At 39.2% G+C, this 12,241-nt stretch overlaps 1 protein-coding gene across 1 annotated transcript in view; it reads right to left on the bottom strand.

Annotated features, from left to right (window-relative positions):
• LOC138528045 (protocadherin-9-like) overlaps positions 1-8,265 on the bottom strand; it is a 1,594,414-nt gene extending 1,586,149 nt beyond the window's left edge. Inside the window, exon 1 of the mRNA XM_069639479.1 lies at positions 8,191-8,265. Coding sequence (XP_069495580.1) covers positions 8,191-8,265 — 75 coding nt within the window. The remainder of the gene's footprint in view (positions 1-8,190) is intronic.
• Between the last annotated feature and the right edge of the window lie 3,976 nt (positions 8,266-12,241).

Below are 12,241 nucleotides of genomic sequence, written 5' to 3'. Positions count from 1 at the left end.
CCAGTGCTTCACTGGAGCAGGGAGTTATTGGAAGTGTTGGACAGAAGAGGTGTTATGGTCCAGCCAACATTTTGCATCACTGAAAGTCACAAGGGCGCTAAAAGACCAGCTCATTCAAAAGCAACTGAGAGTGATACCAGATTAAGGGCCACACTCAATTCGGAAAATGTTCTCATTGTTTATGCTGAGTGTTTTTATTTAAGTTATATTGCATTAGTCAGAGTCAAGAGGCAGTCCCTGTTTTCTATGTGGCAAGCATCCCTGTAATAGAGCGCAGGTGGTGAGCACAGTTGAGCAGGTGCACCACATGCCTCACCAAACTGTACTGTGCTCTGCAGTAGGGACGTCATTTAGGGGTCGCCAGAGGTCGCAACTGCGACCTCTGAGGTCTTCCTTGCTACCCCTGGGTCTCCCTTGCTACCCCTAAAAAATTGGAAAAACGTTTTTTTTTTAGTTTTTTTTTATGCAAGCTCCTGTGCTGTGGCCAGCACCATGTGGCTCTTCTGGAGTGGCTGGCTTTCTTGTGCAAGCCTAGTAAACAAAACAAAAAATAACAAAAAAAAGAACAGGGGTGCCACAAGTATAACACTTTCAGCACTGACCCTAAATAAGAAAGAATGGGAATACCAGATAATTTGTCTTTCTAGAATTCTATACAATAATTTCTAGACTCATGAAAGGTTTATTTCAGGCACACTTCAGGGGGTGAGTCACTGATCTAATCTGTTCTTAAACACCGCCACTCAGCCTTTCATCATTCTGAGGGTGATAAATGCGTACCAACACAGGTTGGGTGATATTGGGTGTACATTTTTTCTATATAAGGCGCTTAAGCGTAAGTGCTATATAATAACACCTCATTATCATTTGGCCATGCATCCACAGTAATTTGGTAATATGGGTCTATACACACTGATCTTAACAATACATATGCCAATCCATTCTTGTATAAAATGTACATCACATTATAGTGATATCGTAATCATATTTTTCATAGTGTACTTAGGAACAATGATATGTGATGCCACTTCCTGTTTTGTCAAGGGGGGAATTCTTGGTGTATATGCACTGAGACAATATGACCAAAGCAATGTGCCGACCCTATCAGGAATGGCCTGCTACCCCAGTCAAGGACAAGAGCAAAGTGAGGGTCCCTTTACAAGGGAAGCAGTATCGTTACTAGCCTGGTCGGCTTGCTGTGGTTCCATGTGTTAATATCCCCACAAAAAAATCGTGATACAAAAATATTGCCATAATTCTGCGCCAATATTGAGCCATGGACCCTGCGGGACACGCCAGCAACCCCCACATTATTTTTAAATGTACAGGGCAAACCCCTGCAACCCCCGCTCCCACAAATTATCCCTCCCAAAAATATCACCTATGGCGAGACAAACAACCTATAGCAATATTTTTGGTGGGGATAATATGTAGGGATACCCTTGTTGCTCAGTGTTATATCCCCATGAGCACTCACATGGCTGGCACTCTGGTGCTAAGGACCTTTTACATAAAAAATAAAAGAAAAAAAGGAAATAGACCAAGTTCACACAGACTGCTCGGAATGTTGGCTCATACATGTAGATGCTGCCTGCCTTTCGAGCTATCTGATTGGCTAGATCTCTCATCAGGTTGGTTATCGGAGGTAACCGCCCAGTTGCATAAAGATGCCAAATGCGGAATGTGTGCTAAAATATAAAAATCTATGTAAATGTCACATTTCTGGTGTATTATAATAGTACTAGCAATGCTAATAAACCAATAGGCATTCTTCTCCTAGGATATCTGTGCATTTGGAAAAGAGCATGCACATTGCCAACCTTACACAAAGACCCTGCTAGAATTATGCACAGGGACAGGAAACATTATCTTCAGGTGCACCTTCAAACCCATTGAAGTTACTGATTCTGCAGCCAATCAATTCCCATATCCACGTTTGAACACTGTCCAAATCTGAATATGTAGTTCATTAATACAAACATTTAATGTTAGAGTAAATGTTGTGCAAAGTAAAATTAAAACAAAGCACAGTGTGCATTAAGCAATTAGTGATTCAAGCGTAGAACCCTGTTATCACAGGTATATTTGACAAATATGAAGATCAAAGGTCAATGTTTCCAAAATGCACCTTTATTTTATACAAAAAAGCTGAACCCATATTGGTGAAGTTTGGTGCGGTTTTGTCCAGTGGGGGCAAAGTTATATGGGTTGAAATCCCCCCTGCCCATAAATGTGTGGACATATTCATAAATGCAATGAAAAAGAAATGTGCTCATACCTACAACCCAAACCGCTGCACAGATTTTTACCAGATTTGAGCTAGTAGTGCTAGCTTGCTCCTGAAAGTGTGCTTTACTAAATTTGGTGTAAATCCATCCAGAAGGTATTTTTAATGATGGCCAAAATGTTGGTACAAAAAATTGTGATATCTGGGTCCGATTCGCAAACTCAATTCCTGATTCGGGTTCTGAGGAAACCCCTGAACCAATCAGAGTCTTGGGTGATGTCCACAGACATTGTACGTGCATGCTGAATAGATGGTGAAAAACATGAACTGCATCATATTTTTGGGAACGGTTGCAATGTTGAATCCGCGGACAACCACTGGTGTCCATGGATAAAGCAGCGAGCAAAAAGTGTTGAAAACACATTTGGGGTTATTTGGTAGCCGAAAGAGGGAGGAAAAGGTGGGGGAGTGGAATTAGGTTGATATGTTGCTGTTTCTATAGGTGTAAAAAAAGGGCTTGCAGGTGCCACTGAGTCCAAGGACATCTCTGCTGACCACAAACAGCATGGTGAGAAAAAGTCTGGAAAACACATTTCAGGATTTCGGTGGTCAAAGAGGGCTTAGAAAGAGTGGGGGAGTGGAATAAAGTTGACATGGAGGTGTTTTGTAGGTGAAACAAATGTGTGCTGGTGCCACCAGGTCCGCGTTCACGTTTGGGTTCAGGGCGAGTCTTGTTATTTGAAGGTGTACAATGTGTATTTGTTATCTGGTTTAATTCTATTGTGGTGGTTGTGGCCAGTGGCTAGATTCATGGGGGCATGGCCATATGTGACCAAGGAGCTGGTCACTGGCAACATATAGTATAGTAATATGCATATAGTGATTATAGGTACTGTAGGGAAGAATATACAGCATTTGTAATATGGTGTAATGATATAATTGAAGTGTATGTGATATTTATGAGTGTAGTTCAATCGAGGATAGTGCTTATGGAATATGTATTTGTTTCTTTGTGAAGATAACAAATAGGATAGTACTTGGTATGGTTACTTAGTTCCATACAGCAATAAAGCTGGAATGTGTGGTTCTTTTTTTTGTGAACAAAAAACACTGTATAATATGTTAAACAGGGTAGTTTAAAAGCTTTAATTGCATACCATTTTATGTATACATTTACTTTTTTGACTCTCATAACAGTGCATGCTATGTACTATGTTTGGTACAACATTAGTGTGTGCTACACTGTTGTTATATGGCCATGAAATAATCATTGGATTATTGGGAAAAAATATCCATAGAGGATTACAAACAAGCAATTATAATGATGTAAGTGTAATAGTATGTCTGTTTGAAGTGTGTTATAATTAAGGGAATGTTTAAAGTAGTTAGACAGCTGTTGGCATGCTCTATATTTAACTTTACGAAAGGTTTTGTAATATGAATAACTGTGATGGTATGTTTGAAGTGTATTACAATGAAGGGTATTTCAGAAGTAGTTAGATACTTGTTGACATCTTCTAACTGTTTGGGTTTTAAAAGTACTATTGTAGCACTACATTTTATATGTAGTTATATACAAGTTGGTGTATTCTAACTGTTTATTGTACTATAGTTTAGTGAGTACATTTGGGGCAAAGTAATATTATGTAGGCATTTGTTAGATTTGGTGGTAATGTTGGTGTATTGTAATTGTATAGGATTTTACAAGAGGTGTTCAAGTAAAAAGAACTGTGGTGGCATATTTAAAGTGTATTGTAATGAAGGGTAATTTGTTGGAGGGTGGGGCTGGTAGTGAAATATATAGATGGTGGAAGGGGTTGAGGGAATTAGGTTTGAGTTAATTGAGTTCCACATTTTTGATTATCATCTCCAACCTAATATGTGGTCCAATGATACATCTACTTCCATTAATTGATTTTTACTAAGTGCTTAACCTTTGAAGTTATTTGGACCGTAGGCAGCAACCATTCTATTTTGGAGGCCCAATTTGATATAGTAGTAGGGTCACCAGTTAAAGATATCAGTTTTCTTAGTGGCCTAACAATTAATTCTTCAGGAACCTGAATTAGTTGGAATTCCCAATAGGCCACTAAGTAAATAATCAGCTTTCTCAAGTGTTGGAGAACACTATGGATGATTGGAGACTGAATACCTTTAACTCAAACAACTTTGATAATTTTATAACTACATTATTAGGATCCAGTAAGATCTATTGAAATAATAAAATACAGTTCACACAAGGTCATTGCCATATATACAACAACAAAGTATTCCTGCAAAAGCGAGAAATGAGACGTAATATTAGGTGGATAAGGAAGCTTAAAGTATGTACCTTGGAACAAAAGATGATTAGGGTTAAATAAGTATGACAATCATATAAGAATTGGCAGAATCAAACTAAAGCAAATAGGGTTCAATTGGATGCGAACACATGTTGAGTGTCCTAAGGAATAAGAACTCTAAATTCTTTTGTCAGTTGATTGATAGTGTTGATCACTCTGTAAACAATACATTGATTAATGAAGAATCGGAATTCTGCTGGGTATCACATTTTAATTCAGTGTTTTCTAACTCCAAAATTCTAGTGCAAAGGTGTTGATTGAGTAATGGGAGGACGGAAATTTAGATTGCAGATGTTGGGGAGGTGATTAACAGAATCAGTACTTCTCGTGCACGTGGGCTGAACGGTTTATCAAACTTTTTGTTAAAAAATTCTCTGGGCCCCAACACTTACATACCTCTTACAAAATAATAGTGACCAATAGTTATCCCATTTTGTGGAGAACAGCATATATTGTTCCAATTTTTAAGAATGGGGACAGAACTGAACCTCGTAATTAGAGACCGATATGGATCCTTGATGAGGATAGCAAAGTTTTTGCCACAATGTTATTAGTGCATTTGGAAAAATTAAAGAAATTAAGAGGTTTGAGACATGGCAAATTGTTTTTTGGCGCAACATGGGCACCTCCCTGAATGGATTCAATGTAAACTGCATTCAGGAAACAGCTCGTGCTGGTAAAAATCAAACTCTATAGACTTATCATCAGCCTTCGATGCGGTGGATCGTAATCTTCTGTGGGTAAATCTTCACCAGTGAGGAATACTGGGAGGTTTGCTAAAACTGATTAGTGGTGACTATGCCGATTCTAATCTACAAGTTTGTTTGGACAATTCTGGGTCACTGCCTGTTCAAATTGTATATCTCAGACATTAAGAATTATTTGAAACTAGCCAGTTTTATATCTCCGAAGCGGCACAGTTTGAAACTGTATTGGTTGTCTTCTGCAGATGACTTCATGGTTTTTCACTATACACCAATCAGCTTACAGGACCTGCTGAACGCATTAACTTGGGAGGATAGCTCAGGGGCAACATGCTCGCCTTGGAAGCAAGATGGTTCGATCCCCGGGTCCACGCTTAGAAACCTCTGGGTATTAAGTGTGTTATAAATAACATCTCATATCATTCAGGTCTTTTGCCGAAAGTCATTTCTTAATGCTTAATACTGTAAAGTCAAAGGTCATGAGGTTCATCAATATGGGTTGTGGTATTAAATTCACCTGGAGGTTGAATAGTGACCCTGTGGAAGAAACCCGTTCTCTAATCTATTTCAGCCTCAAAATGACATCAACAACAGCAATAGCTGAACTACATTTGTGGATGAGGAAGAGGACCGTCAAATTTACGAATCAACTGGTATGGGTTGATGCAAGATTAGGTACATTATCAATATGGCAAGATTGTTCCCAAACCTTTATATGGAATTGAACGTTACTCTCTTAGAATTCTCAATTATTTGGGAACACTTGAAGCCATAATATGGCAGATAACGTTGCAGCTTCTGAAATCAATTCCTATCATTGTAATTAGATACAAACTGGCCTCTGTCTCATTAAAAGCCTGCACACAGTGGCAGATCAAATTAAATATCATATCATATCTTATCCCTGTTTAGGAAAATGGTATGCGCTACGGAGGACTGCTTATTTGTTGAACTCCATAACATCATGAGAGAAAATGGTATTGGCAAAATTAAGGTTTTGCAAGATCTTTCCCAAAATTTATTGGTGAAAATCTGTTGCACAGTATCAGAATTAAAAGAAAATCCTATGAAAGTTAAATAATGGTTGTTTTATTATGATTGGGCAATTACCATGGAATCTATGCATCAATATCCTTCCCTCATCCATTTACGTGATGATTATAAAAAATTGGGTATTGTGGCCCATTAACTAACTAGCAATCCAGATAAACAGATAATATCATTTTTTAAGGTTTTTGTTTTAATATAATTCTCACCAAACAAATTTTGGTGAGAAATGGTGTGTTACCTGTGGATCAAATGTCTTATAGGTTTTGTAATGAAATGGGCCAAAATGAAACTGTAAGGTACTATATATTAGCCTGCCCAAACCTTACTGAATTTGGGAAATCGTTTTTAAGAACATTTTGAAAACTTTTGTATTTGATGATTTAGAAACTCTACATTTCTAAAATTAGATATAACTACTATGAATTACTGAAATATTATACCAAGTTTTAATTGGGGCTTATGGTTTTTTAAAATTGTGAAATTTGTGATTTGTAATCTGTGTTTTATATAAATTTGATTTTTTGATGATTGTTATGAATGATATTTTGTTAGAATGTATTGCTAAATAACCAAAACAACAATAAAAATAAAAGAAATAAAAAAGGGCATAATATGCATTCTGCAGAAGATGGTGAAATGGAATAGATTAAGAATTTTGTATGGATACATACACACATCGTTCATTAGGTATGCACTCTTGTGAAACATGGTTGCAGAGAGTGCATGTATGTTTCCATGTGTATAAAACCTGGAAGATTTGATGCATTGCAATGTGTTTGGTTTCCATTACTTGTAGTACATGCATTGGGAATTTGTCTGGATTTTCCTGTGTATTTATGGTGAATTTAACTATTCCTGCACATTAGTCCAATTCTTGCTTTATACCTGAGACACTGTAGGTGCTGTCAGGATTATTTGCGGCATTTCTATGAAGGATGAAGGATTAGCATTTTCAAACACAGCTGGCCTGAGCTGTTTAAGTAAATTTTGTGAACAATTGGTGGCAATTGTAGGAGAATGTTGATTGCTACATTTTTATAGCAATTTACTCCAGTCGTGTTGCTGAATTTAAATAAATGGACCGGCAAGCTGTGTTTCTTTGATGGGCCTGCAGTTGGTTTTTGAAAAGAGACATTTGTCCCTTTGTATTCTGATGGATGTGCACTTGATTTTGGTCTAGACAGTTTTGTGGTTGAATTATTCGATGGAGCAGCAGTTGTTCTTTGTTTTTGTAACTGTATCATTGGGAGATCTTTGTAGTTGGTTTTTAAGACTTCTTGCGTTCTGAGATGAATTAAAGCCAACGTGAGTTTGGAAACCATGCTTACTTCATTTATTAGGAGCACTTCCATTTGTTTCAGAATCCACATTGACACCCTTGCTCCTGCCCTGGCCGATTTCTGCAACTTCTCCTTCACCTTGGGATTCTTACCTTCCCCTCTGAAACATTTTCTTGTGTACCCTCTTCTCAAAAAAAACACAGCTGACCCTTCCTGCCTGGCAAATTATTGCCCGATCTCTATCACTCCCTTCCTGGGCAAACTCCTGGAAATGCTGGCCATCTTGCAGCTTAATCTTCACTCTGATTCTGTTGGCTGTCTCCATGACCATGCCAGAAACACAGAAACTGCTCCCCTGAACATCTGTGAAGATTTGCTCTCTAACCTTGACTCTAACATCCCCTCTGTCCTCATCCTACTTGATGTCTCTTCTGTCTTCGACACAGTCAACAATACCATCCTGCTCAACTGTCTCCGTGACAACTGGGGTTTCACTAATCAGGCTCTGGCCTGGCTGACCTCTTTCCTCTCTGATTGACACTCCCAGGTCCAACTTGGGTCCTTCCTTTCTTTGTTCTCCCTCTTACCTGTGGTGTTCCCCAGGGGTCTAATCTTTCACCATGGCTTTTCATCCAATAGCTGGCAACTCTAACCCATCGCATTGCTGTTTTCTGCTCCAATTTTCAGTGCTATGGGGATGACACTTAACTCATTTTCAGGCTTCCCTCGGACAACTCTTCTCTTTCTCTCATCTCTGATTGCCTCTCTGCCATTCAAGAGTGGTGTGCTGCTAATGATTTCTGCCTGAATGCCAGCAAGACTGAGATACTCCTCATTGGAAAACCCTCGGCCTCCTTTCCTGTCACCCTTTAGCCAGCCTCCCTTGCCCCCAACCCGCACCTGCGAGGCTAAGAACCTCAAGGTCATCTTTGACTCCACGCTTTCCTTTTCTGTCCACATCTCTGATATCGCAAAAAGTCAAACTTCCAACTTCACCTCCTCAGAGGTATTCTGCCATTCCTCTCCTTCCCCCAGAAGCTCACTGTCTCTCGAGCCGTGGTTCTCTCTAGGTTGGATCACTGTAACAGACTCTTTCTAAATCTTCCTGCTTCTACTCTCCACCCTTTGCAATTCATCCAGAACAAGACTGCAAAACTTGTATCCCTCCAGACCTGACATCTCTTCATTGGCTAAAATAGAGGTGCAGGGTGCACAGCCAGTTATTAATTTATCTATAATATATAACACATTTCCAGATATCAGTCTCTTGAAATTAAATGGATCTCTAGTTGTTGTTTCAGGTGCAGGCAGGCTGAAGTCACAAGGCCACTTGGGACGAGAAATTGTCAAGAAACAGAACTGTGTATTACTACCCAGTAGGCCCAAATGCACTCCTGATTGCATACAGGACCCAATGTTGATACGTGAATGTCTGAATAAGGCTTTAGCATATAAAGGCTTAAATTTGTATTTGTACATTCATTCAAATTCTTGCTGAATATCAAAGGTTATTTTATAAGCTTTACTGAACAGTGTATCTCATTCACTAGAACCAGTCCCCAACACAAATGTTAGAGAATCTCTTCCCTTTAATTCTGTAATTTTAAACAAAATTAATATAATAAACAACAGATAGCAGATATCAACATGATTCTTCTTTTTTTAAAAATATATCAAAACATCAAACAAGAAGTGAACATAGGAATACAATTGTCTCTTAGAGCGGATAACTCCCTCCAGGGAAACCCTTCAAGGTTGTAACAAGTAACCAACGCGTTTCGGATCAAAGATCCATCTTCAGGGTAGGGGCTTCTCTGTTCCTATACATGGTGAGCCATGAAAAGTAGCAATTTCCTTAATTCTGATCCTGTGGGAAATTCAAACAAACCTTCATTGTAATAATTGTTTGAATAGAGAGAGGCTAAAAGTAGGGTAAGGGGAGGCTCATGGTACTAACCTATCCCAGCAGGCTGGTAAGGTCCAGAAAATGACCTATCAATGGAACAAGAGAGGAAAAAATAGCCAAGGTAAGTGGTTTTAGTACTGTAAAAAACTACTCACTCAGAAGTAGCAAAATGTAATGGGAAGTGACATCCCTGCACTCACCCAGTCTTCTGGTGAAGATCACTGGAGACTGGGATGTGGCCACGCACAGTACGGCAGAAACCCTAAAGTAAATATGTGATACTCATATTTAGGGACATGAGGCAACCTCATGAAGAATCACAAAACATTAAACATTAATCTCCATTCAATCTAATGTATTTAAAATCGGGCGGCGGACAGTAGTCCATAGAATGCTTGATCGTGAAATCTAGAGCCTCACAAGCAACGTATATCTCTAAAAGCAGCCGTTAAAATCAGAATCAGGCGTTAAGGGTTAACAACGGCATTAACCCTTAACGCCTGAGTTGTAATGAGGCCCATAGTCTTGTGTGTCGCGTCTGAATTTCCTGATTTTTTTGATCTCAAGCTCTTGTTTGTAACTTGCCAACTTTTGATTTGTCTCCTCGAGAATTTGTTTCAGTTTATCCACCATGAATACTTTGCTCAATGTGGTTTTCAGTCCCTCAATGCCCTCATTCAGTGTAGTTAAGGAGTGTGCCAATTCCTCAATGGTTAAAAGTATTAGGTCGAGCGAGCACTTATTGAGTATTAAGTGCCATCTCTTTACAAACGCTCCCAGTGGCTGCAAAGATTACATGCAAGACCGTTGCATTGTCAGCAAGCCCTTCTGGGTCGAAAATTCCTTCATCTTTCCCTCCATAAACACCTTTCTTCTGGAGCTCTTCGCTCCTCCACCTCCAGCTCCCTCAGGGTCAGTCGTTTCTCAAAGAAATGAGCTGGGGTTAGATCTCTGTCTTTGGCTGGGGCTTCCATCTGGAACAGCCTCCATGCCACCCTCAAACTTGAGTAGAACCATCTCCAGTTCTGGAAGCACCCCAAGAACTTCCTCTTTGCTTCTGCCTTCACTTCTCTTCTACCCTGTTGATCTGTTCTGCTTTGGCATCATGCACCTGGTTACCCTATGGTTTTGGGCCAAGATAGTTACTCACCCTGCCACGCACCTGCACTGCCTCCTGGCAACCCTTGTACCTAGGTTTGTATCTATAACCCTACAGTGCCCGTTTTTCTGCTCTGCACTTATCAGACACCCTCTGTCTGCACCTTAAACCTAGCACTTGCCACTTGCTGGCTCCACTACCACATTGTTGTTATATATTTCCCTTGATTAGCACTTTCCACTTCTCACCTTCCCTCCTGCACTCCCCCCTCCCTCTCCCCTGCAACTGCACATTCTCAATGTCACTGTGCCTAATAAGATCATTGTTTCTGTTCTCCCTTATACCCCTCCCCTGTCTCGTCACGCTCTGAAACACTCGTGTTTGAGCGCGATACAAATAAAATATCAATATCAATATCAATATCAGAACCAGCTTCACCACTTACATAGAGGAGCAGAGGTGTAAAATGTTTACAGCTACAAGTGGTAGTTTCATGTTTAAAACCATGTTCAATTTCTTCAGTGACTTCTAGATAAATGGTGAGTTGTCCTTCAGTTCACTGTGATTTGAGCACTGACAACCCTTCAGATTTATTAGATAGATCCATAGTATTTTCTACTTAAGTCATCGCTTTTTGTTCTTCATTTAAAATGGTTCATTCTCCAAGTGGTTTTTGGCTTGCTAAAAGGGAACGTTGGCTGCCCTCGGGAGTGTCTTTATCTAGAGGAGCTTCAATTTCGTCCTCTTGCTGGTGTTCCTTGTCCAACATTTCTTTGTTTTGTTTGAAATTGTAATTTGTTAAACTGCTTTCATTTGCTTTGAAAAAATAGGTCACTTAATCATTCTTCTTCTTTTCTCCAAGGTTTGAAAAGTTGCAGTAGGGCCATGTTATAAAGTTTTCTATGTTGCAGAGATTTAAATAATAACGTTATATGATAAATTAGTCTGGGTTTGGTAAGTTCTACCTGGCCTCCTTCACAGGCTGAAACTGAATATTTGCTAGTTGTCTCATCTGGTGTTACATTGTTTTTGTAGGAGTAGTTTTGGGCTATGTCATACAGGCACATGTTTTCCAAAGCAGTACTTCTGTTTGGGTAGTATGTGTCAATCAACTTGTTTTTTTTTTTTGTTTAAATGTCCTGGCTGTTGGGATCTTCTGTGGCTATTGTTTCTATCTCTTGGTAGGATTTTAGTATTATTTTTGAGAAGGAGCTGGACCAAGGTTAAGCCAGGCAATGTGTTCAGATTTGCCATATACAGCTGTACCAGTTAAACAGTCTGCAGCTTCATAGCACCCGCATTCTCTATGGCAGAGTATTTTTATACTGAAGTTGTGGAATTGTTTTGACAGTGTTTTGTCCGATAATTTGTCATTCCTGAGGTCCTATAGCTCTGTTTTCTCAATTTTGGTGATATAGGCTGTGGCATATCTTGCAACTGCAGTAGAATTTTCTGCAATGTATTGTATGTCTATATTTACATTCCACAAGAGGGCAATAATTGCAATGCAATAATTGATGTGCTTGCATGCTTAATACCTTTTAAGGTTGTATGTGTTTTTAGGGGATTTGACTTTTAAACTGCATCTATCAGAAGACATCAAGCTATTTACTTTTTTGCAAACTGGTCTAGG

The sequence above is a fragment of the Ambystoma mexicanum genome, chromosome 7q (genome assembly GCF_040938575.1).
Source record: "Ambystoma mexicanum isolate Mex_15411 chromosome 7q, UKY_AmexF1_1, whole genome shotgun sequence".
Taxonomy (NCBI): domain Eukaryota; kingdom Metazoa; phylum Chordata; class Amphibia; order Caudata; family Ambystomatidae; genus Ambystoma; species Ambystoma mexicanum.
This window is presented reverse-complemented; position numbering and strand designations above follow the sequence as displayed.